The sequence below is a fragment of the Egretta garzetta genome, unplaced genomic scaffold (genome assembly GCF_000687185.1).
Source record: "Egretta garzetta isolate BGI_Z169 unplaced genomic scaffold, ASM68718v1 scaffold383, whole genome shotgun sequence".
NCBI classification, from domain to species: Eukaryota; Metazoa; Chordata; class Aves; order Pelecaniformes; family Ardeidae; genus Egretta; species Egretta garzetta.
The window spans coordinates 1,819,258-1,839,464 of record NW_009259100.1 but is presented as its reverse complement, the minus strand read 5'-3'; the positions used below and the strand labels follow the sequence as shown (position 1 = coordinate 1,839,464).

At 53.0% G+C, this 20,207-nt stretch overlaps 2 protein-coding genes across 2 annotated transcripts in view; one reads left to right on the top strand and one right to left on the bottom strand.

Annotated features, from left to right (window-relative positions):
• The window catches only part of LOC104123019 (immunoglobulin superfamily member 3), a 74,954-nt gene extending 63,221 nt beyond the window's left edge, over positions 1-11,733 (top strand). The window contains 5 exon segments of the mRNA XM_035890749.1: positions 1,930-2,203; positions 2,205-2,239; positions 3,990-4,397; positions 9,887-10,321; positions 11,095-11,733. Coding sequence (XP_035746642.1) covers positions 1,930-2,203; positions 2,205-2,239; positions 3,990-4,397; positions 9,887-10,321; positions 11,095-11,345 — 1,403 coding nt within the window. The 3' untranslated portion in view covers positions 11,346-11,733.
• A 3,159-nt stretch (positions 11,734-14,892) lies between these two features.
• Positions 14,893-20,207, bottom strand: part of ADPRH (ADP-ribosylarginine hydrolase) — a 9,310-nt gene continuing 3,995 nt past the window's right edge. The window contains exons 3-4 of the mRNA XM_009635207.2: positions 16,715-17,075; positions 14,893-15,931 (exon numbers count right to left, since the gene is read on the bottom strand). Of these exons, the coding sequence (XP_009633502.1) occupies positions 15,544-15,931; positions 16,715-17,075 (749 nt within the window). The 3' untranslated portion in view covers positions 14,893-15,543. The remainder of the gene's footprint in view (positions 15,932-16,714; positions 17,076-20,207) is intronic.

Below are 20,207 nucleotides of genomic sequence, written 5' to 3'. Positions count from 1 at the left end.
TCCACTGTCTTCATCCCATACCTGTAATGCAGCCATCGAGTCTTTATTAGCATACTGATGAGAGCCATGGGCAATCTGGGCTCCAGGGGAACGTCTAATGCGTTACCAGGATGCCTATCTCAGATGCTGTGTTAAAGCAGAAAGCCTCGCTGCGGTGGGAGTTCCTCCCTCCTATCTAATGTTGTTTGTTTGTGCCCGTCCTCTCCCTCGGCCCAGTCACTCATCGCTTGTGCCGACAGGCATCCGAGACCCTGGGGCCCCGGGGAAGCTGGAAGCAAAGCGTGAGGAGCAAAGGAGCCCGTGTCCCGGTGGGAGAGAGGAGGCAACGTTGCTTTCCTGCAAACACAGGATGCGTGGGATGGGTTTCCAGGCTGCGGATGGGCACAGCTCCCCTGGCAGCCTCCAGTTGTTCATGCCTGTGGTGCCACATTTCTGTCACACCACTCGTGCCCAGGGCGCTCGCTAGGTTTCGTTAAGGGGTTTACCAGTTGTCAGCAAAACCCCTTCACCCAGCAGCAAGACAGCATGTTCCCTTTCAGAGGGCAGCTACATGCAAGGCAGCAGGAGAGGTTGGGTTGGATTGGGCTGGGCTGGGCTGGGCTGGAGCAGGGCTGGGGTACTCACCTCCTGCCTCTCGGCCCTCGAAGACCCACCGGTTGTCAGGACACCCTTTGTAAGCCATGCCTGAGCAGCGGGGCTTGCCTTCGCAGGGTGCACCGGGAAGGGGCTCTGCTTGGAGGGGTGCTAGGCCGTGCTGCCTACCGGAGCCCCTCGCACACTGCTGCCATTCCTGGGAAACCTCCCCCTTTGTTTTCCTGACTACAGTCTGATGTCCTGGGTAATGCGTTGTACTTCACGCTCAGCCTAGGGCTCATCCTTTTGAGCTGTCAGATCCGAGCATCCCACATCCTCGAGTCGGAGACTCCTCTCCAACTGGAGAAGTGGGGCAGGAGAGGCAAAGGAGGTTGAGGTGGTGGCAGAGCTGCTGGGAGGGAGGAGCGATGTGTCCAGCTGGGTCCTGGAGCTGCTCCTCTCCTCAGGTCTTTAGCCAGCGGGGCTCCAGGGCACACTGAGCACAAGTGTCACAGGAGGGCGCTTGGTGTCCTTCCCTGCAGATGGGAATGCCCTGTGTCAAGGCTCCTGAGGAGGCTTTATCTCCTGCTCCTGCAGAGGGAGAGAGGAATTGGAAACCAGTGGGTCTGTCTCCTTGCAGGGACAAAAGCTAAGGACCCCGCCGTGTCGCTGTGTGACGGCTTAGCTGCCTGCCTGGGAACTGCAGTTGCGCTTGGGGAGTGAGGGAGGTGACGTGCCTGTGGCTTGTCCCGGGCTGTGGTGGACCTGGTGCCCAGATCTCCTAGCTGCTGGAGCAGAGCTTGCTCCCCGCTGATCCTTTCCAGCCTGGTGCTTGCTCTTCTTTTTCGGTTGTGCCGGCGTTTGTTCCCCTAGCTATTGTGTGTCTGGTCTGTGGGTCACGTATCACTCAGATGGCTGGGGTGTGACAGCAGTAGAGTCTCGTTTAATTCACTTTTCCTGGAAATGGTTTTCTCTGGAACTGGTCAACAACTCATTGCCCCGAGGTGGAAGTGGTGTGATTTCACCATGCAAAAAACCTACGGAGTTTGGGTGTAGTCTTCTCGCTAGGTTTGGTGAATTAAGAAAGGGAATCTTTTAAAGGACAAACTGTGAAAAAGCAGCCTCTTCCTGAGAGAGATGCGGTGAGGCAATCCAGGAGTGGAGCAGGGGGTGAAAGAAGAGAGATTTGGTAGGAGAATGCCTTTGTCTTAAAGGTCCAGTGCAAGTGGGACCCAGGCAAGAGCAGCCGTGCCCGGAGTTGGGGGAGGACACTCTGGTCCTCCTCAAACCAGGTGAGTTTCTTTCCTATGTTAATGACTCACCTCTCCTCATCCTTCTCCGTTCCTCCCTTTGCAGTGACCAAGCTGCAGGTGAGCAAGTCGAAGCGGAGCATCACGCTGGTGGAGAACCGGCCCATCCCCCTCAACTGCTCGGTGAAATCCCAGACCAGCCCCGACTCGCACTTCGCCGTGCTGTGGTACGTCCACAAGCCCTCCGACGCCGACGGCAAGCTCATCCTGAAGACCACCCACAGCTCGGCCTTTGAGTACGGCACCTACGCGGAGGAGGAAGGGCTGCGGGGCCGGCTGCAGTTCGAGCGCTCGGCGTCGGGCGGGCTCTTCAGCCTACGGTGCAGCGCGGACGGAGGTCACCGTCAAGCAGCCAGGTACCGCGTGCCGCCCCGGTGGGGTCCTCTTGGCATTGGCTCTTGTGCACGGCTCATGAGCTTGCCGAGCTTTTCTGGGGCAACAAGGATCCTCTGCTCTTCTTTCCGCTACAGCCTTGTCACCCCTTTCTTGCGTCCTCATGCCTGCACGTCCCTGCACGAAGGGGGATGTTTTCCCCCTTTGATGCGACCCTCCTCCATTTAGGCAGTGGTAACGTGCATTTCAGTGTCCCCACATTGTCCGTCCCCCACGATCTAGAGGGCTGCTGTATCCAGCCAGATTCCTTTATCCTTAAAAGCATCATATAGCAAGAGTGTCGACTAGCGAGCTACTGAGAGAGAATCGGTGTGTGCCTGCCTCGGAAAGCGTTTTTATGTTTTGCATACAGTTTAGTTTTGCTCTGTGCCTGTATCCTGGCAGGCACAGGGAGCCTTGTCACTTTTCCTTCTGCGCTGTGCACAATGCGATGCAAGTAATGAGTTTAATGAGGTGGGGAGCTGGCTGCCAGGAAAGGAGAAATCTGCTCTCCTGGTGGTTTCCGTGGCAGCAGACATCACTGGTACAGGTGGGCTGATGGAGGAGCTAAAGATGTCCCCCACAAGCTGGGGACAGAGCCCTCGTTTTGTGCAAAGCGGGGAGGCAGGCAAGCAAGCACTGTCTCTGAGAGCAGCCTGGACCCCATGTGCGCTGCTGAGGCAGAGCATCGGCACTTCACGGGGAAGCCTGCCTTGCCCATGCTTGCTCTGGGTGCCTGTTTCTGGAGGATAAAATCCCTCAGGCAGGAGGGGCACACCTGGATAGAAGGGCTGGACTAGGATGCTTAATGCATTTTCTCTGTCTGGATTTGGCTGGCTAGACACAAGCTCTGCGGATGGGAGTGCAGAAGGGCTATTGAGTACGGTCCCCAGCGCAGCTTTGCCTGGGAGCGCAGCAGGCCAGAGTGTGCCACTTGCTGCCCGTCCCAGCCCCCCCTTTCTGTCTGCAAAGTCCTGAGATGGCTGTGGGGCAGTCAGGGAGGGGGAAGCTGTGATCTGCCCCCTCCTTTGCATTGCCCACCTCTCTCTGGGAAGTACAGTGCCTGTCGCTTGCTGCAGCGGCCGTGCCAGGGAAGTCCAGACTGTGCCCCTGGTAAGAAGCTGTGAAGGAGTTAGGAGTCTACGACACGTCATTTCACATAAAAGAGCTGATTGCAGTCACCCCCGCCGTGTATCAATGAAATTGTGGAGCAAAAACCAGGGACATTCCCAAGGCAGCAAAATACCATGTTTGACTTGCCCTCCTGCCACTTCTCGTTTTGCAGTGGTGGTTCCCTATAATCAGCTGTCCGTTCTCCACCTTGCTTTTTTCCCTTTTCCCACAACAGGAGGGCTTACTGGTTGGGGTGTGACCGGGCTACTGCCCTGCCCCGGGAGGAGGATGAGAAAAGATTGGGGTGTGACCTCCCTTCACAAGGTGTCTGTGCACTTAGGACCCCCGAGGTCCTACTGGGAGATTGTGGGTTCCAGTTCCCCGTGCTGAATGGGGCATTGTTGGTGGCTAGCCTGAGATTTTCAGAAGACCCTGAAAAACCACAAGTCCTATTTTCTTTTCCTCATCTTCCCTCCAGCCCCCATCTTTTTTTTTCCCTCCCCTTCCTCATTTCTTTCATCACACCCCAGGATTGTGGCCATGTGGGAAGGACTTGTGGGGAGACAAAGGACCCTTGCAGTCCTCAGTCACCTTTGCATTTCCAATGGTCTTTTCCCATAGATAACCGCCTGCAGGTGAACCAGACCCACAAGAACATCACAGTGCTGGAGAACCAGTGGGTGACCCTGGAGTGCCTGGTCAGCAGCCGGACCAGCCCCTCGTCCCAGCTCTCAGTGGAGTGGTACGTCTGGCGGCCAGGCCACCCGGAGAAGGAGGCGGTGGCCCAGCTGAGCCGGCAGAGCACCCTGCGTTATGGGGACCTGGCAGTGCTGGGTGACCTGCGGAGCCGGCTGCACCTGGAGAGCCCGTCCCCGGGTCTCTACCTCCTTTCCATCCAAAATGCCACCGTGCGGGACAGCGGGGTCTACGACTGCCGCGTGGAGGAGTGGCTCCTTGACCCCAGTGACCGCTGGTACAAGCGGGCAGAGGACCTCTCCGGACTCACCACCCTCACCGTCAAGCAGCCAGGTGAGGAGGATCTCGTAGCAACAGCTTTGAGCAGCGCTCTGCCCTCTCCGACCGAATGCATGAGTCGCCGTCTGTCTGTCACTGACAGTGGGTCTGGGCAGAGGGCAGGAGCGCTGGGCTGCAGACTGATGCTTTCTTGCATGTCTGCTTGGGCGCATCCTTGCTGTTCTGGAAGGAGCATAGAGCAAGTCCTGCCAAGACAGCTAGATGGGCTTGGGATTTTGTCACCGCTGCATCTGCAAGTTTATTTTTTTTACAGCACTTTTGGCAGATTCAGTAGGATAGGCTTCTGATTTTATTCACATCTTGATTGAGAATGAGATGGGAGAAACTATCTGTGCTTCCCAGGCGTGTGCCCCAGGGTCAAGGTCTCTGCACGAAAAGAGGGCAGCAGAGGAGGTCGAGACCCTTGCTGGTGTCCAGGTAGTTTCTCACGCTGCTGCTCCCTGTTCTGTGGGTGAAGAAGCAGATGCAGGGTGCGCAGCTCCAAGGGTTCATCTGCCAGTTGGGACAAGGGCTTGGGCTTCTTGATGGGGCAGAAGTTGGCTATGAGGAGCCTGCTCTGTATGGACAAGGGGGTGCTTACGGGCTTCCTGGCCACCCCCTTGCCAGTGATAGTGGTTCAAGCAGATCCTGCTGCCTAACACCACTGTTTTGGCTGTGCTCAGACACAGGAAGGCAGGCATCAGGGATTGCCACAGGTGCTTCTTGTTCTTTCCAGGATCTAGTGAAGAAAAAAGTGCAACACAAGTTCAAACTGGGGAGGAAACTCCGGTTTCAAAGGGTTGTGAGTAGAGTAGAGTAGAGTGGAATATTGCAGTTGGAAGGGACCTACAATGACCACCTAGTCCAACTGACCACTTCAGGGCTGACCAAAAGCTAAAGCACATTGTTCAGGGCATTGTCCAGATGCCTCTTAAACACTGACAGGCTGGGGGCATTGACCACCTCTCTAGGAAGCCTATTCCAGTGTTCAACCACCCTCTCAGTAAAGAAATGCTTCCTCATGTCCAGTCTGAACCTCCCCAGTGCAGCTTTGAACCATTCCCCTGTGTCCTATCACTGGATCCCAGGGGGAAGAGCTCAGCACCTCCCTCTCCACTTCCCCTCCTCAGAAAGCTGCAGAGAGCAATGAGGTTGGCCCTCAGCCTCCTTTTCTCCAAACTAGACAAGCCCAAAGTCCTCAGCCTCACAGGACATGCCTTCCAGCCCTGCCACCAGCTTCGTTGCCCTCCTCTGGATGCATTCAAGGACCTTCTCATCCTTCTTACATTGTGGGGCTCAGAACTGCACACAGTACTTGAGGTGAGGCCGCACCAACGCTGAATACAGGGGGATAATCACCTCTCTTGACCAGCTGGTTGTGCTGTGGTTGATGCCCCTCGGGATGGGGTTTGCCCTCTGGGCTGCCAGGGCTCACTGCTGGCTCACATTGAGCCTGCTGTCGACCGGCACCCCCAGATCCCTTTCTGCGGGGCGGCTCCCCAGCCACTCCTCTCCCAATTTATACTTGTGCCTGGCGTTACTCTGTCCCAGATGCAGAATCCAGCATTTTCACTTGTTAAATTTCATCCCATTAATCAAGCCCAATGCTCCAATCTGTATAGATCCTTCTGCAAGGCCTCTTGTCCCTCAAGAGAGTCAACAGCACCTCCCAGTTTAGCATCATCAGCAAACTTGCTAATGGTGCATTCAACTCCTGCATCCGGATCTTTTGGTATTGAACAGAACTGGCCCTAGAACTGAGCCCAGAGGAACACCACTGATGACCAGCCACCAGCGAGATGTAGCCCCATTCACTACAACTCCTTGAGCCCTGCCCTTCAGCCAGTTCTTCACCATGCACACCATGAACCCACTCATCCCACAGTTGGAAGGATGCTGTGAGAGACAGTATCAAAAGCCTTACTAAAATCCAGAAAAACTACATCCACCGCCTTCCCTTCATCCACCAGGTGGGCGACTTTATCATAGCAGGGTATTAAATCAGTTAAACCGGGCTTTCCCTTTGTGAACCCATGTTGGCTATGCCTGATGATTGCATTATTCTTTAAATGCCTTTCAAGAGTACCCAGTATGATCTCCACAATTTTTCCAGGTACTGAGGTTAGACTAACAGGTCTGCAGTTTCCTTGGTTTTTCCCTCACACCCTTCTTATAAATTGGAATAACGTTGGCTGGCTTCCAGTCAGCAGGGACCTCTCCTGATTCCCAAGGCCTTTGGATGATGATCGATGCCTTAACACGCGGTCACTCCTTCAGAACTCTGGGATGACTCCCATCAGGCCCCATGGACTCGTGAACGTTCAGCTGATAGAGCTGGTCCCTTACCATCTCAGTGTCCACAAATGGAAAGTCACTGTTCCCACGCCCCGTGGTCCTCTGACGCAGGGGACTGGGCAGCCCAAGGTCTAGCAGTATCATTAAAGACTGAGGCAAAAAAAGCACTGAATGCTTCTGCTTTTTCTTCATCCCTGTTAGTCAGGTGACCATATTCAACAAGTACCAGTCCAGTAGTTTCTTTAGACCTCCTCTTGCTGTTAACATACTTAAAAAGCCCTTCTTGTTAGCTGACACAACGCTGGCCAGTTTCAACTCTTAACTGAGCTCTGGCCTTTCCTGTCTTCTCCCTGCATATGCAAACCACAGCTCTGCAATCTTCCTGCGCCGCCTGAGCTTGCTTCCAGAGATCATAGAGTTTCTTTTTCCTCTTGAGCTCTACAGGGAGTTCCCTGTTCAGCCAAACCGATCTTCTGCCCCGCTCGCTTGACTCACGACACACTGCAGTTGCCTGCTCCTGTGCTTCTAAAAGGTGGTTCTTAAAGACTGGCCGGCACTGGTGGACTCACAAGCCCTCAAAAGCAGATTCCCAGGGTACTCTGCTAAGTTCCATCTGTTTCAACAACAGATAAGCTTGCAAGGACAATCTACCTTGGAAAATACGGATTCCCTATTTCTCGAGGCATGTGACTCAAGATTAAAGATTAAGTCTGTCGTAAAGGCTGTAGGTCAAATAACAGTTGTAGTCCTCATTTGCTGGGTACTTTCCAGGATGTAAAGCAGCCACTCTGCAAGCGCTGCTGCGGTGCTTTATGCCTGCCTGTTCCAGCGAGGTGCCAGCCTCATAACTCTGCAACAGAGCTGGCAAGAGGCTGAGATTCTGGAGAGGTTTTAGTGGTCGTTCCTGGCAGAGATGATTTGTACTGCGAAGGAGGAGCTCTCTCAGGGAATGACAGCACAGCCCTTATCTATCTGCCAGGTCCTTGCTTGGGAAACTTTGCTGGCCAAGATGGCTTGAGCAGAGACACCCCCCCACCCAGGCGATCCCTATACCCTGCATGCCCGTACAGTTGTAAGTGCCGCTCTTCGACCAGGCTGAGAATTGCCAGCCCTGATGGAGGGGGGAATGAACAGCAGGGGAAATCCTTGAGGCTTATTTGGAATTGCAGAAGGATGTGGAGTGGGAAGAAGAGAGGGAGTTGGGGGTGTACTAATTCAAGATAATTTTTTTCCTGAAAGTGCTTTGTTGTTGTTTGTTTTTCTTTCATAGCAGCCAGTACTTAACAAAATGACTAAACTTGCTTGTGACTCATGTCTTATTAGTGAGGATCTCCATGCGCATCGTTCGGGACTATAATCATGAGCAAAAGGGGAAAAAAAAAAAACCTGTCAGCACCTTCAGACAGCAGTTCTCTTTCTGCTTAACCTGCTGAGGTGGGGGACTGTCCTGGTTGAACCTGGCAGGCAGCTAAACACCCCGCAGCCATTCGCTCATGCTCCCTCAGTGGGATGGGGGAGAGAATCAGAAAAAAAAGTAAAACTCATGGGTTGAGGTAAAGACAATTTAACAGGACAGAAAAGGAAGGAAAAATAATGATAATGATAAAAGAATAGGCAAAACAAGTGATGGACAGTGCAATTGCTCACCACCTGCTGACCGATGCCCAGCCTGTTCCTGAGCAGCGATTGCTGTCCCCTGGCCACCTCACCCCAGTTTCTGTACTGCGCATGCCGTCCTATGGTCTGGCATAGCCCTTTGGCCAGTGGGGGTCAGCTGTCCCAGCTGTGCCCCCTCCCAGCTTCTTGCGCACCCGGCAGAGCAGGGGAAGCTGAAAAAGTCCTTGGCTGGTGTAAGCCCTGCTCAGCAACAACTAAACCATCAGGGTGTTAGCAACATTCTTCTCATCCTAAATTGAAACCAGAGCACTGTGCCAGCTACTAGGAAGAAAATTAACTCTGTCCCAGCCAAAACTGGGATAGAGAGGTTTTGTGTTGGTTTTGACAAGCCATTTTCTTCCCTTCCTCCTTTTTACCTTAGTAGTCCCCAGAATCTCAGGAGTTACCTCATTCCTGTTTGTGCTCAGGAGTCTTCCCAGGGAAGATGTGAACTGAAAACACTCGTGTTGCCTACGGCCTGAAGAGCTCTGGCCTTAATGAAGCTTTTCCTTATGGGGCCACTTAAAAAGTCTCGGGCAGGTGCTAAAATGAGAAGCCCTGCTGGGCACAGCAGCCCCCTGGCTGATGGGAGCTGGGGGACAGCAGCCCCCTCCTGCAGGGACACCCGGGGTCTGCGCGAGGGAGGGCTTGCCCAGCCATCCTCGCTGGAGGAGAAAGCACCTCTCCCTTTGGTGAGCTATTGGCTTGCCCTTCCTGCTCAGCTCCTGCATTGGAAAGGGCTTTTTTAATCTTTAAATGAAAGCTTAGATCCGGACTGATTGCGATCCCTGGAGTATGTGTTCCCTGGCAAGATGACTAAGCCAAATGTTAATTGCTGTTGAAGTCAGCCTTTAATCAACTCATTTGGGTTCTGGCCACTGTATCTCAGTTAGGTAAAAACATCTCTTTAGCCTTGCAGCAAGCACTAGAGAAAAAAAAGAACAAGAGGGGGAGACTTTTGGAAGCGTCCTTACTGTGTCTGTGCTGAGGACATCTCCATGGAGGAACCTCTTACCTAAATAACTTCCCAAATTGCTGGAAAAAATCCTCTCCTCTTCTGTCATACTGATTTTTCAAGTCTTTTGAGCGCTCTCAAAGAAGGAAAGAATAGGCACGGAGCGCAATGCTCTTTGCACCGGTAGCTGGGGAGTAGCAGTACGTTGCTTCTCGGCACGCTCACCAAACCTCGGTAGTTCCTGCCACGTTCTTGCAGCGCATCTGGATGAGCTGCCGCAGCTTTCTCCTCTGGCACGCGGGCCCGTTAGCTGGTGTGAGGGTCTGCGTGGGCAGGGTGGTCGCAGGAGGCTCGCAGCCAGCTCCTGTTCAACCCTGTGCCAGGCGGGGTGAGGTGAGGTGAGGTGAGGCGAGGATGCTGCGCCTGACGGGTTGACCAGAGAGGTACCTGTGGGACCTGGCAGGCTGCGTCAAGCCTTTGGATTTTGCTTGGATCGCACCCAGCACCGGAGCCATGACAGGCAGTTTGTGCCAGGGAAGGGTGGCTTTGATGATAGCATTTTGCTCAGGGGCTCACCTCTTCCCTTTTGTCATCTCAGACCCCACCTTGCAGGTGGACACAGCCACCGCCAACCTCACAGTGCAGGAGAAGGAGTCCTTCCCGCTGGACTGCAGCATCCTCTCCCGCTCCAGCCCGGAGTCCCACTTTGCAGTGACATGGTACAACCTGCGGGCCAAAGAGGCAGGCGGCCGTGCGGAGGAGGAGGAGGAGGAAGAGGAGGAGGAGAGGGAGGCGGTGCTGAGCGTGGGCCCCGATGCTGTTTTCAGCCCCGAGGCCGGTCGGTGGGAGGGCCGCCTGCGCTTCCAGAGGCTCTCGGCCGTGCTCTTCCGGCTGACAGTGCTGCAGGCCGGCGGTGCCGACACGGGCAACTACTCGTGCCGCGTGGAGGAGTGGCTGGCGGACCCCAATGGCGTGTGGTACCGGCTGGCGGAGGAGGAGTCGGGGACGGTCGCCGTTCACGTGCAGGATGCAGGTGAGATGAGCCGACGAGCCTCTTGGTGGCATGGCCCTGGCATCCCCTGCGTCTTTGGTTCAGCCAAGATGAAAAGGCCAAGGAGCAAGTGGGACTGGGTCTCGCCTGCACTGGGGCAAATCTATGGAGCTTTTCCAGTCAGCTCGGTGGCTTGTAGTCCAGCTCTTGGCTGGGCTTGCGCTTCTGCGCTGTGTTTAGCGCTGTGCTAGGGCTGCCCATCCCACAGCCCTCACTGCCTGCTGTGTCCTAGCTCAGGGGGGAGGACATCGATCCCCACAGGGTTTAGCCTTTCCCTTTGGGAAGCACCCTGGAAGTTGACTTAGCTCTGCACAAGGACACAGGCTGTGGCACAAGGGTCTCCTCCCAGTAACTCGAGAAGCCATCAGATGGCCCAGAGGCCCCAGAAATAGCTGAGGTGATGACAGTTTTGTGGGCCCTTACGGGAGGTATCCTAGGGTGCTGCCTCTGTGTACCACCACTGAGGGAAATGATGCTTTGCAAGGCTCCCTGCTTTATAAGATACCAGAAAATCCACACCAGGGAGGACTCTCTGTAGCACTTACAAAACTCTTGGTGGGGGAATAAAGCCAAAACATGCCCTGCAACAGCTTTTTTCTGCTGCTCTGTTTACCACTATTGGTATTTTTCTCATAGCCTCACTTCCTGCACTGACACAGATTAATAAGCATCTGGTTTTTATGTTTTTGAAGAAGTTTGTAGGCCATGTGTTGCACAGAAGCTGTGAAATGTGACCGTTCTGTGTCTCTTTCCAGGCTCCACCCTGCAGTCTGTCATCTGCTCCAACGACGCCCTCTTCTACTTTGTGTTCTTCTACCCGTTCCCCATCTTCGGCATCTTGATCATCACCATCCTCCTGGTGCGGTTCAAGAGCCGAAACTCCAGCAAGAACTCGGAGGGCAAGAACGGGGTCCCCTTGCTGTGGATCAAAGAGCCTCACCTCAACTACTCTCCCACTTGCCTAGAGCCACCGGTCCTCAGCATCCACCCAGGAACCATAGACTAAAGAGGCAGAGGCGCCCAGGGAACGCGCAGAGAGAGGAAGCAGAGACACACCGGGAACGCTAGGGAACAGAGTGGGTTTTGTTGTTCTTGTTTCATTTGTTTCAGTGTCTGTGCTCTGGCGTGGCGGATGAGCTCCGCAGAGCGCTCAGCCGGCGGGGACAGGAAAGTCTGAGGCTTTCTCCAGCACCTGTAGGAACACACTCGATCACCCCGACGGACGGAAGGTCCCTGTGCTTGCTGTACATAGCAGATGTTCCTCTCGGACTAATTTTGCTCCCGTCAGTTGCTGTCCTTTGGGCTGTTACTTTTTTGTTGTCGTTTCTTTTTTGGTCTCTCCAAGAACTGTAGGCTTCCCCCACCCTCCACACAGCGAGGAGTTCCCAGGGGGCTTTTGGTCCTGGGATGACGTCTTTGGAAGTAAATGTGTATGTTTTCCAAAAGAGACTGTAGTTTTCTTCCTCAGAGTCGGTGAAGAAGGTCTTTTCCCAAGGTGCGCTGAGCTAGCTCCTTCCTCTTCCAAAGCAGACAAAGCTCTGGAGGGGGTTAGCTGAGCTATTGGGAGGTTCATCTCACAGACTGGCTGTAGCCTCGGCATCTTCTTGCCTCCGTCTTACTGTTCTCTCAGGAGGGGTCAATTCACCTTTTGGGAGCGTTCCCCCATCTTGGAGAGACTGAATATTCAGTGTGCTTGCCATCAGGACAAAAGCGATTTAGTTTGTCTCCAGGAACCGAAGGGGCAGGTGGAAGGAGGACATCTGAAAGCCCTGACTTCGTTGGTAGCAAAGGGGGTCCTCGTATGGTCCAGCTTACCAGAGTCGCACTCTTCCCTGTTGTCCATGCTGCCACCTCTGACGAGGCGGGTCCCCTCTGTGCCCCGGTTGCCTGGGGACAGGTGGCTGGATCCAGTCTCTGAAGACTTCAACATGACCAAAGTAATGACTCAGGGGGAAAGGGGGAGCTCCACAAGTTGGGTTCGTGGCCCCTGGACGGTTCAGCCAAGGAGCCCAGCTGCAGCCACGCCAAGCAGCAGGGACAGGCAATTAACCCCCGCGTGTCACGAGTTTCCCCGTGGCTTGCACTACTTCCTGGCGCGAGCTTGGACAAGACGAGGAGCCTGCACCACACCGGCGCCCTGGGGGCTTCCCTGTCATCTTGGGCCAAGAGAAATCTTCCCCTGCATGTGTGCGTGCTTCTGCCATTTTTTGTTCCTGGGGCTTTAGGAGGAGAAACCATCCCTCCGTAAGCTCCCCCTCCTGGCAAAGTCACCTGCTTTTGTCAGAGGCAGCTGCTGTGGCAGGAAATGCTGTTCTTTCTGTGAAAGATATGGCTCTCGTGAACCAAACCAGGGCTCTCTTCGTGTGGGGCACCTGAGCTCCCGTACCCCATAATGCCAAGTACCCCTGCCCTGTCCTGTGGAGGAAACCGCCTCCTCCCCGCTACGCCCGAAGCGTTACGTCTGGCGGAAGAAAACGTTTGCCAAAAATGGCCTTTTGTCGTCTTCCTTGATGTCTTCCTGGCAAATCTGGCCATTTATTTTTTTTTGCAGCACAGCTGAAGGCAACCAGGGCAGCTGGGCGCAGCCACAAGACTCTCCCCCCCCACCCCGCCTCATGCGTGAGAGGTGCCATACCATCACTGTCCTCTTCGGGAGGGTTGGACTGCTCTTCGTGAAGAGAAGGGGGCCTCAGCAGATGCTCTGTAGCACTATTCTGTTAGACCCTGATGCCTTGATGTTTCAGAGGTGGCCTCGGGTGGGAGATCTGCACCGCACATCCTCTCTCACGGCTGGGAGAGGACCCGCATGGCCACGGAGCATCCCGTGCCAGGACACTCAAAGTCAGCCACCTCTACTCCTCCACCAGAACGGCATTGATTTCTTCTTCCACTGGGAAGCCCGAATTTTCACTCGTCCCTCCATGAAGTCTGCCTCCTTGAGACGTAACTTCTTACTGGCTCCAGCATACGCATAATATCACACTCCTATATATATATATATATATATGTATCACACACCTACACACTTGTCTTCCCTTTCTGGATAAGGCGTCTGCAAAGAGAGGAGTGGGATGAGAAGTGAATGGAAATGAAGAACCAAGGTGCAAACAGCAGTGGCTGCAGGCAGTGGGTATTGTTCCGTAAATGTAGTATCTTCTGTACATACTGCTCCTGGGCAGGAGCTGCAACTCATTTCAGCTTTAAAGGAAAAAAAGAGAAAACGAAGTCAGCAGGAGCTGTTCTTTCCTGGGAGAGCACTGTGCTGCATCCGAGCCATGCTTCCTTCTCTCCGGCCTGTCTGCCTCAGAGCAGGGCTCTCCTGGAGGGCTGTCCTGTGGCCCTGTCCCCCTGGCCAAAACGGGTCCCTTCCCAGCCTGGCCCTTCCTGCACCGAGCCCAGGCTTTCCCAGGAAGCGGCTCCCACAGTGGTCCCTGAATGTACCTTGCCGGCGACATTCCTCTCTTGCCCTGGCAGTGGGTTGCCCAGGCTCAAACTTCTGTTTTTTATAAGGCAGACTCTTCCTGTAATGAGTTTTAACACAAAGCTTTTCAAACCACTCTCTCTGCTGTAACTTTCTGTAACAACGAACCCAAGAGGAAAGAGAGATACCCTATCCATGCATGATGTGGAAAAATGTTTGGGATTTTTTTTTAAAAAAAAAAAAAAAAAAAAAAAAAGAAAAACCAACAAAAACTTTGTACTATGTTGCACTAAAACATGTTTTATACAACACACCTGAGAGCTGTAGTAAACTGTGTTGAAATTGTGATTCCTATCGCGGCTGGTTTTTGTCAGATTTGGGCTTTCATTACGTGCACCCCCTGCTTAAAGGTGTGCTGAACTCCTAAGCCAGCTCCCCCTTTTAGGCAGCCTCTGCCTCCACCCCTGTTCCCTTGATGCAGCAACTCTCCTCCTGCCCCGGTATCGCATCTCCCCTCTCTTGCAGGCTGGAGCTTGCAGACACCTTGCACCCTCTGGCTCTTCATACTTCTCCCTCCCATCCCTTAATTCATCCCATAACAGAATACAACATTTAACAAGCGGCTTGTCAGGTCTATTTATCGCGTGGGATTCGTGGGTTTTGAAACTGCTCTGAAAATAGTAAGTGCTTTGCTGTGTCAAAGTCTGGATTTGGAGGAAAAAAAAAACCTTAGTTTTTTATAAAATTATCCATAACAAGTATTAAGCAAATCATCTTTAGTGACCTTGATGTAAGCAGAAGATCATAGTTTACCATAAGAAGTTGTTTAAATTGATGCAAAATGCAACTTTTCAATTCTCATTACTCACTTCTACCTTGCGTTAGGGTTTGGTCAGTAGGCTTGAACTCCCCCATTAACTGAATTAGGGAAGTTGTGTGATACGTTCTTACCTCTATAGCCCAAGTGCCCAAGCGCAGCTGTCAGGTTGGGTTTGGGTTTGGTTTTTTTCCCACATTCATTTAAAACAAAAAAACCACCATCTGCTAAAATAATTGTACGAGAAAACTGTTGTCCCTGGATGCACCTGGCTGTTTGCTCACACCCACCCACCCATCCACCCACCCAGCAGGCTGTCTTGGGCTGTACCCACTATAATCTCTGTGCTAAGGAGCAGAGTTTTTTGGCTTTACACATGCTCAGAGCTGGGTGGCCGGTGGTGTCCCCAGCACGCCCCATCGGCAGCACAGGGCGGCAAGCATGGGCTAGCCAGGCCAGGTTTGCTGGGAAGCATCTCTGCCAGCCCATGTATGCTCCCTGTGGCCAGGTGCACATCCCTGACCCCCTCTGGCATGCTCCTGTGGGCAGGACCCTTGTTTGGGGCAGCTTGGGGGGGGGTTTGCTGCTTGTCCTGCTGCTGGAGCATCGCTAGCCATGCTGCAGCGGGTGCTCCTGCTCCCCTGGAGGACGATGTGTGGCCGCCATGCTGACGAGGAGGGATGTCTCAGGGCTCAGCTGCTCGAGGGACAGATGCACTGTTGCGTGCTCCCATCAACCCCCCTCGTAACTGCTTTCCACTGCCCACAAGCCCCAGGCTGCTCCCTCCAAAATGGTGTCCCCACTGAAGCCAACACACACACGCACAGAGAAAAAGCAGGCCTGGCCCTGGCTTACGCTTGTGTGCTTTAATCCAGCAGGTTTGCAAACCGAGTCTGCAAAACCTCGTGGGAATGAGGGGCAGCAGGTGGGGTAAGCACGCCCCTGGGGGGCCCTGCTGCCCCCCACCTAGGCGATGTGGTACAAGTCCCTGGCCACCTGCTCCAGGCGGTCCCTGTACTCCAGGTGGGCGTAGAAGGAGGCGCTGACCCCCCGGAAGCCGTGCATGGCCCCCCACCAGCAGGCTGCGATGGCGGCAGTGGAGTCGCTGTCGCCCCCGTGGAAGAAAGCCCGGTGAGCCAGCTCTGTCCAGGAGTCCCCCGCGCCCAGCAGCGCGTCGTAAGCGATCATGGGGGCGTCGTGCCCGCTGCTGCCCCCCCAGCCATTGTAGCTGAGGGAGGCGTAGAACGAGTCTCTCTCCTCCACACCGTACTGGGGGGGGAAGATGGGCAGTGAGCCCCCGTCTGACAGGCCTCTCTCCACCAGGTATTTTTCCCATTGCTCTTCAAAGTAATGCCTGCAAGACAAAAGAGGAGACAAGCTGGAGGGGCTGCAAGAGACGTCCCACAGCAGATGCATATATCCGAGCTCCCCGCAGGCGCTATGGGCGCCAGCTGAAAATGTGCCACGTCAAGAGCCCGGAGCAATGGCTGGGCAAAATGGTAGATGTCCCCCCCCCATTTGTCAAACTAGGGACATGATTTACAGTAAGAGGCACAAGGACATGTTTCAGTGAGTTAAGATTTCCCCTCCCTCCAGCCACATGGGAGAAGGCAGCCCAGCACCTGCTGCTGTCGCGCTGCACAGGATTCAAAGGCTCAGAGCGAGAACTGAGTCATCCTCCCAGATTCAGAGTACCTCTACCCCTGCCTGTGTGCACCCCTGCGCGCAGAGCTGCGCTGCATCTGCAGCCAGATTTGGTTATAACTTTCAAACTGAGCTCAGCCCTAAGCCTGGTGCTGCTCCCCAGCCTTGCTTCCCATCTTTCATCAGGTCACAGCTGCTTGAGATGACAAGTCATACCATACTACTATCCTACCTCATACTGGATCCAAAAAAATGTCACACCTACATGACCCAAACAGAACTTTTTTTTTTTTTTTTTTTAAATAAGTTTTAGAGGTATTTTTTCCCTGGGGGCCTTCAGAGACTTTCTGAATCGATTCAATCCCATGGCAGGCATGTGCTGCTCTAGGAGTTTACCATAACGTGATTAGTGAAGCTTAAGGATAAACAGAGCTCACCCTCTCGCACATGCGGTTTAATTTTAACAAAACCCAGTGCTGGGAGCGCAGCTCACCATTGCTCCATGTTCTCCTCCACGAAGAAGCCGGTGTCCCGCACGTAGGCTTTTGCCCGTGGCAGCACCTCCAGCAGCCCCTTCCCCCAGGCCGGGGGGGGCACGCCCTTCACCGCGAAAGCCGTGAAGAGAGCCGAAACCAGGGACCCCAGGTAGCCGGTGGGATGGTGGTGGGTCATTCGGCCGCTCTCGATGCTGACTTGCACCAGGGTGTCCAGCTGCATGGGGTGGTGGAAACGCAGCCCGATGCACATGGAGCGCATGGCGGCCCCGCAGCCTCCCGCCTGGGGGCTGAACGGGACCCTCCAGCCGTCCGGCCGCCCCGGATCCAGCTTCAGCGCGTTTGTCATACACATGGTGCCTGGACAGGAGCAGCAGAGCCCGAGAGAGAAAGAAAGGAAAGGAAAGAAAAACAGAAGCACGCATCAGTAGGCAACAGGGTCACAGAGCTCGGGAACCAAGGGAAGACAGGCAGGGTAGCAGGGAAGGAAGCGTTACTCTCTGTAAGGGATTCGGGCTTCCCTGTAAAAACATCGGTTGTCTGCTTGCGTGTGTTTCTTGCCTTAAATTGCCGGTGCATCCTGCATATTCCCAAGCGGACCTGGAAATTCCTGTTTGTGAGAATAATTAAAAAGTCTAGGGGAGTAAAAAACATTTCACTGCTGATATATGTAATTTGGATGGTTTATATTTACATTGCATGTTGTTTATTTAATAACTTATAAAACAAATACTATATATATTAGGTATATTATGTACACATATATCTAGATCTCTAGGTAGACATATATAAAGGAAGTTTGGAAGGCCATCAGCTCACAGTGATCCCTGATCCAAGGCATGCCTAAGTATCCCTGTGGGTTTTCTCCCGACAGTTGTTTAGCCTCTTTACAGGACCCTTTAAAGACAGTGACCCCACATGCTCCCCAGGAATCTTTCCCATTGCCTCACTGATAGGAAATGTCTTCCAGATCTCCCTCGCCGCAGTTTAAGCTTGTCAGAAAGTGACAAATGTAGGATCTCCCTCACCACAACATGGTCTGCCCAACTGGCTTTACTGTACTTCAGTAAGCTGAAGAACAACTGTACTAGGTCAGACCAAAGGTTTGCCCAGCCCACTAGCTCGTCTCCAAACACAGCCTCTAACAGGTAACTACGGAAAGACTACAAAAAAATGAGGCAGGAAGACCCGACTGGCTTCCAGCTGACAGAGGAGCACAGCCTGCCTGAGTTGGAAGATGGATCCAAAATGCTGCATTCAACAGGCCCCAAGTGGACCTAAGCCACCACAAACTGGTCTCCTTAGCTTGAACCCATTCATGCCTTCAGACTCCTTTAACATCCCCTGGTAACCAAAGCCACAATTTTCTTATGCAAAGCATTTCCTTTTGTTTTAAACTGACAATTGACAATCTCCTTGAATTCCCCTCTAATTCTTACGTTACAAGAAATAACAACTTTTCATGCTCCATGCTATTCAAGACTGCCTGTACTCTGTCCCTCTTCCTCAGTTTTCTCCTGCTCCGAGCTGACACCCTAGCCCAATTTTGCCTCTCTTCTGGTGCGAAGCCACACCGTAACTCATCCTCTCCCACCTCTGTCTCTTTCATAGTTCTGCTGTTTACTTTTTAAGGAAATGACTCTGCTTCTTCCAGTGCTCCTTCTTCAGAAATTCACTTGTTAGTGCAGCACATTCATAGAATAAAGCCACTGCACAAACACATCCAAATTTCAGAGCCCAGACAGCTTCCCCAGCCAAGATCATGAAAAAAATTGTCAGAGCTAAGCCCAAATGCTCATGTGCAAGGAAGAGGGAACAGGTTTCAAACATTAAATTAACTTTGATTCTCTTCCACCTTGCCTTTTTCTCCTCATCTTCTCTTCTGGCCAAATCTTAAGTACTTCTTTTCCAACAGGAAGGTAAATCGTGGGCAGGTTTCAAGCAGCTTCCTTTTAAGCTTTACTGTGTTGGACAATGGCAAAAGTGGACTCAAAAGTCTAGGCTTCTCCTAATGACAGTGTGCCTAGTCCTCTCTCAGGCACATAGGGTAACAGCAGGCATTGACATGCTCATGCACCCAAAATTAGACCATTGCTCCTATACTTTGCTGCCGAACCGGGAAAGGTAGCTGATAAACTTGCCGGTGCTCTGTTGCTTTGGAAGTCAAACTAAGCAGAGCAGAGTAGCAAGGAAGAAGCCTGCTCTAGAAACTTCATGTAACTCTCAGTTCCCTTCGGTGCCATTTGATCACCGTGATCTGGGAGCTTGCTAATCACAGCTAGGTACTACACTACACTAGCAACTACAAGTTGCTTCTGCACTTTTATGTATGCGCTTGGCAGTAGGATTCGGTATAGGGCAGTCTGTTCTACCTGCACACGGCACTTACAGCACCCTTGTAAGTGAAATACCTCCACATGCAAGCACAGCTTTGAGACTGGTTTCTGGACATTCGCTAAAAATAAATAATGGCTGGCTGCAGACCGCAATAAGGTCATGTGGATCCTTTTATAGTTCTGGTCTAAGGTTCTCTAGCCTATTTCTTTCCCAACAGCGTGGCTACAGTATAGACTTACTAGATCAGCGCAGGATACCACTCTCTGTGCAGTGTGAACGGGTGGACCAGCTCTCCGTGAATGGCTGTCTCAAACTGAAAAAGCAGCTTGGTCCTGTGCCTGTTGGGCTATTTGCCCCGCAAGACCGTCAACTGAAATCAACTTTGAGAACGGAAACAGCCTGTGCAAGTCTCCCCCACAGGAAAAAAATGGGTTGCCCATCAGCGCAGCCCACAACGTCCGTCAGGCTGCTTCAGCTCTCATGAATTCCCCACGGCATGACCCAGGCTATTTCACCAGCCTCAGCCATGCCCACTGTGCCGGCACACCAGCCTCTCATGTGACGCCACCGTCACACCCTTCCCAGTAGATGAGACCTACTGGTTTTGTGGTGCCGCACCGGACCCCTGGATGGGTCCAGATGTTCCTTACACATCCTTTTTCCCAGTGATTTAGTGAGTGAAAATTGCAGGGTCATGTTTCTCTGCTGGAAGAAGCAGCAGGCAGAGCGTTTGGTGTGAGCAGCACCGGGTTCTGCCAGGACTGGTGGCCACCAACCTCCAACTGAACTGCCTGGGAGTTTGGGTTTTGTGATGTCTCAAAGGGGGAACGTGTTCAGGCCTGTAAATCTGCTTTTTGTGTAGTTTATTAACCCAGTGCAGGCCGCTTTGTATCAAAATTGTTAGGAGGGGTATCAGTGTAATTTCCAACTTTATGACGGTTAACAGAAAACTGAGGCATTTTTTCAAAATTGAAACTATAGTAAGCATTGCACTTATGACCTGTAATAGGACATTGAAAAGAACCTGTCAAACAAAGCCATGCTTTTAAAAAGCTGTGTCGACTACCCTATTCGTATGTTCCTGGTAAAACAGACCTTCTGCCAGGAAGACAAGGGGAAGGGGAGAGAGCAAAGGGACTAGGGTAGCTTAAAATC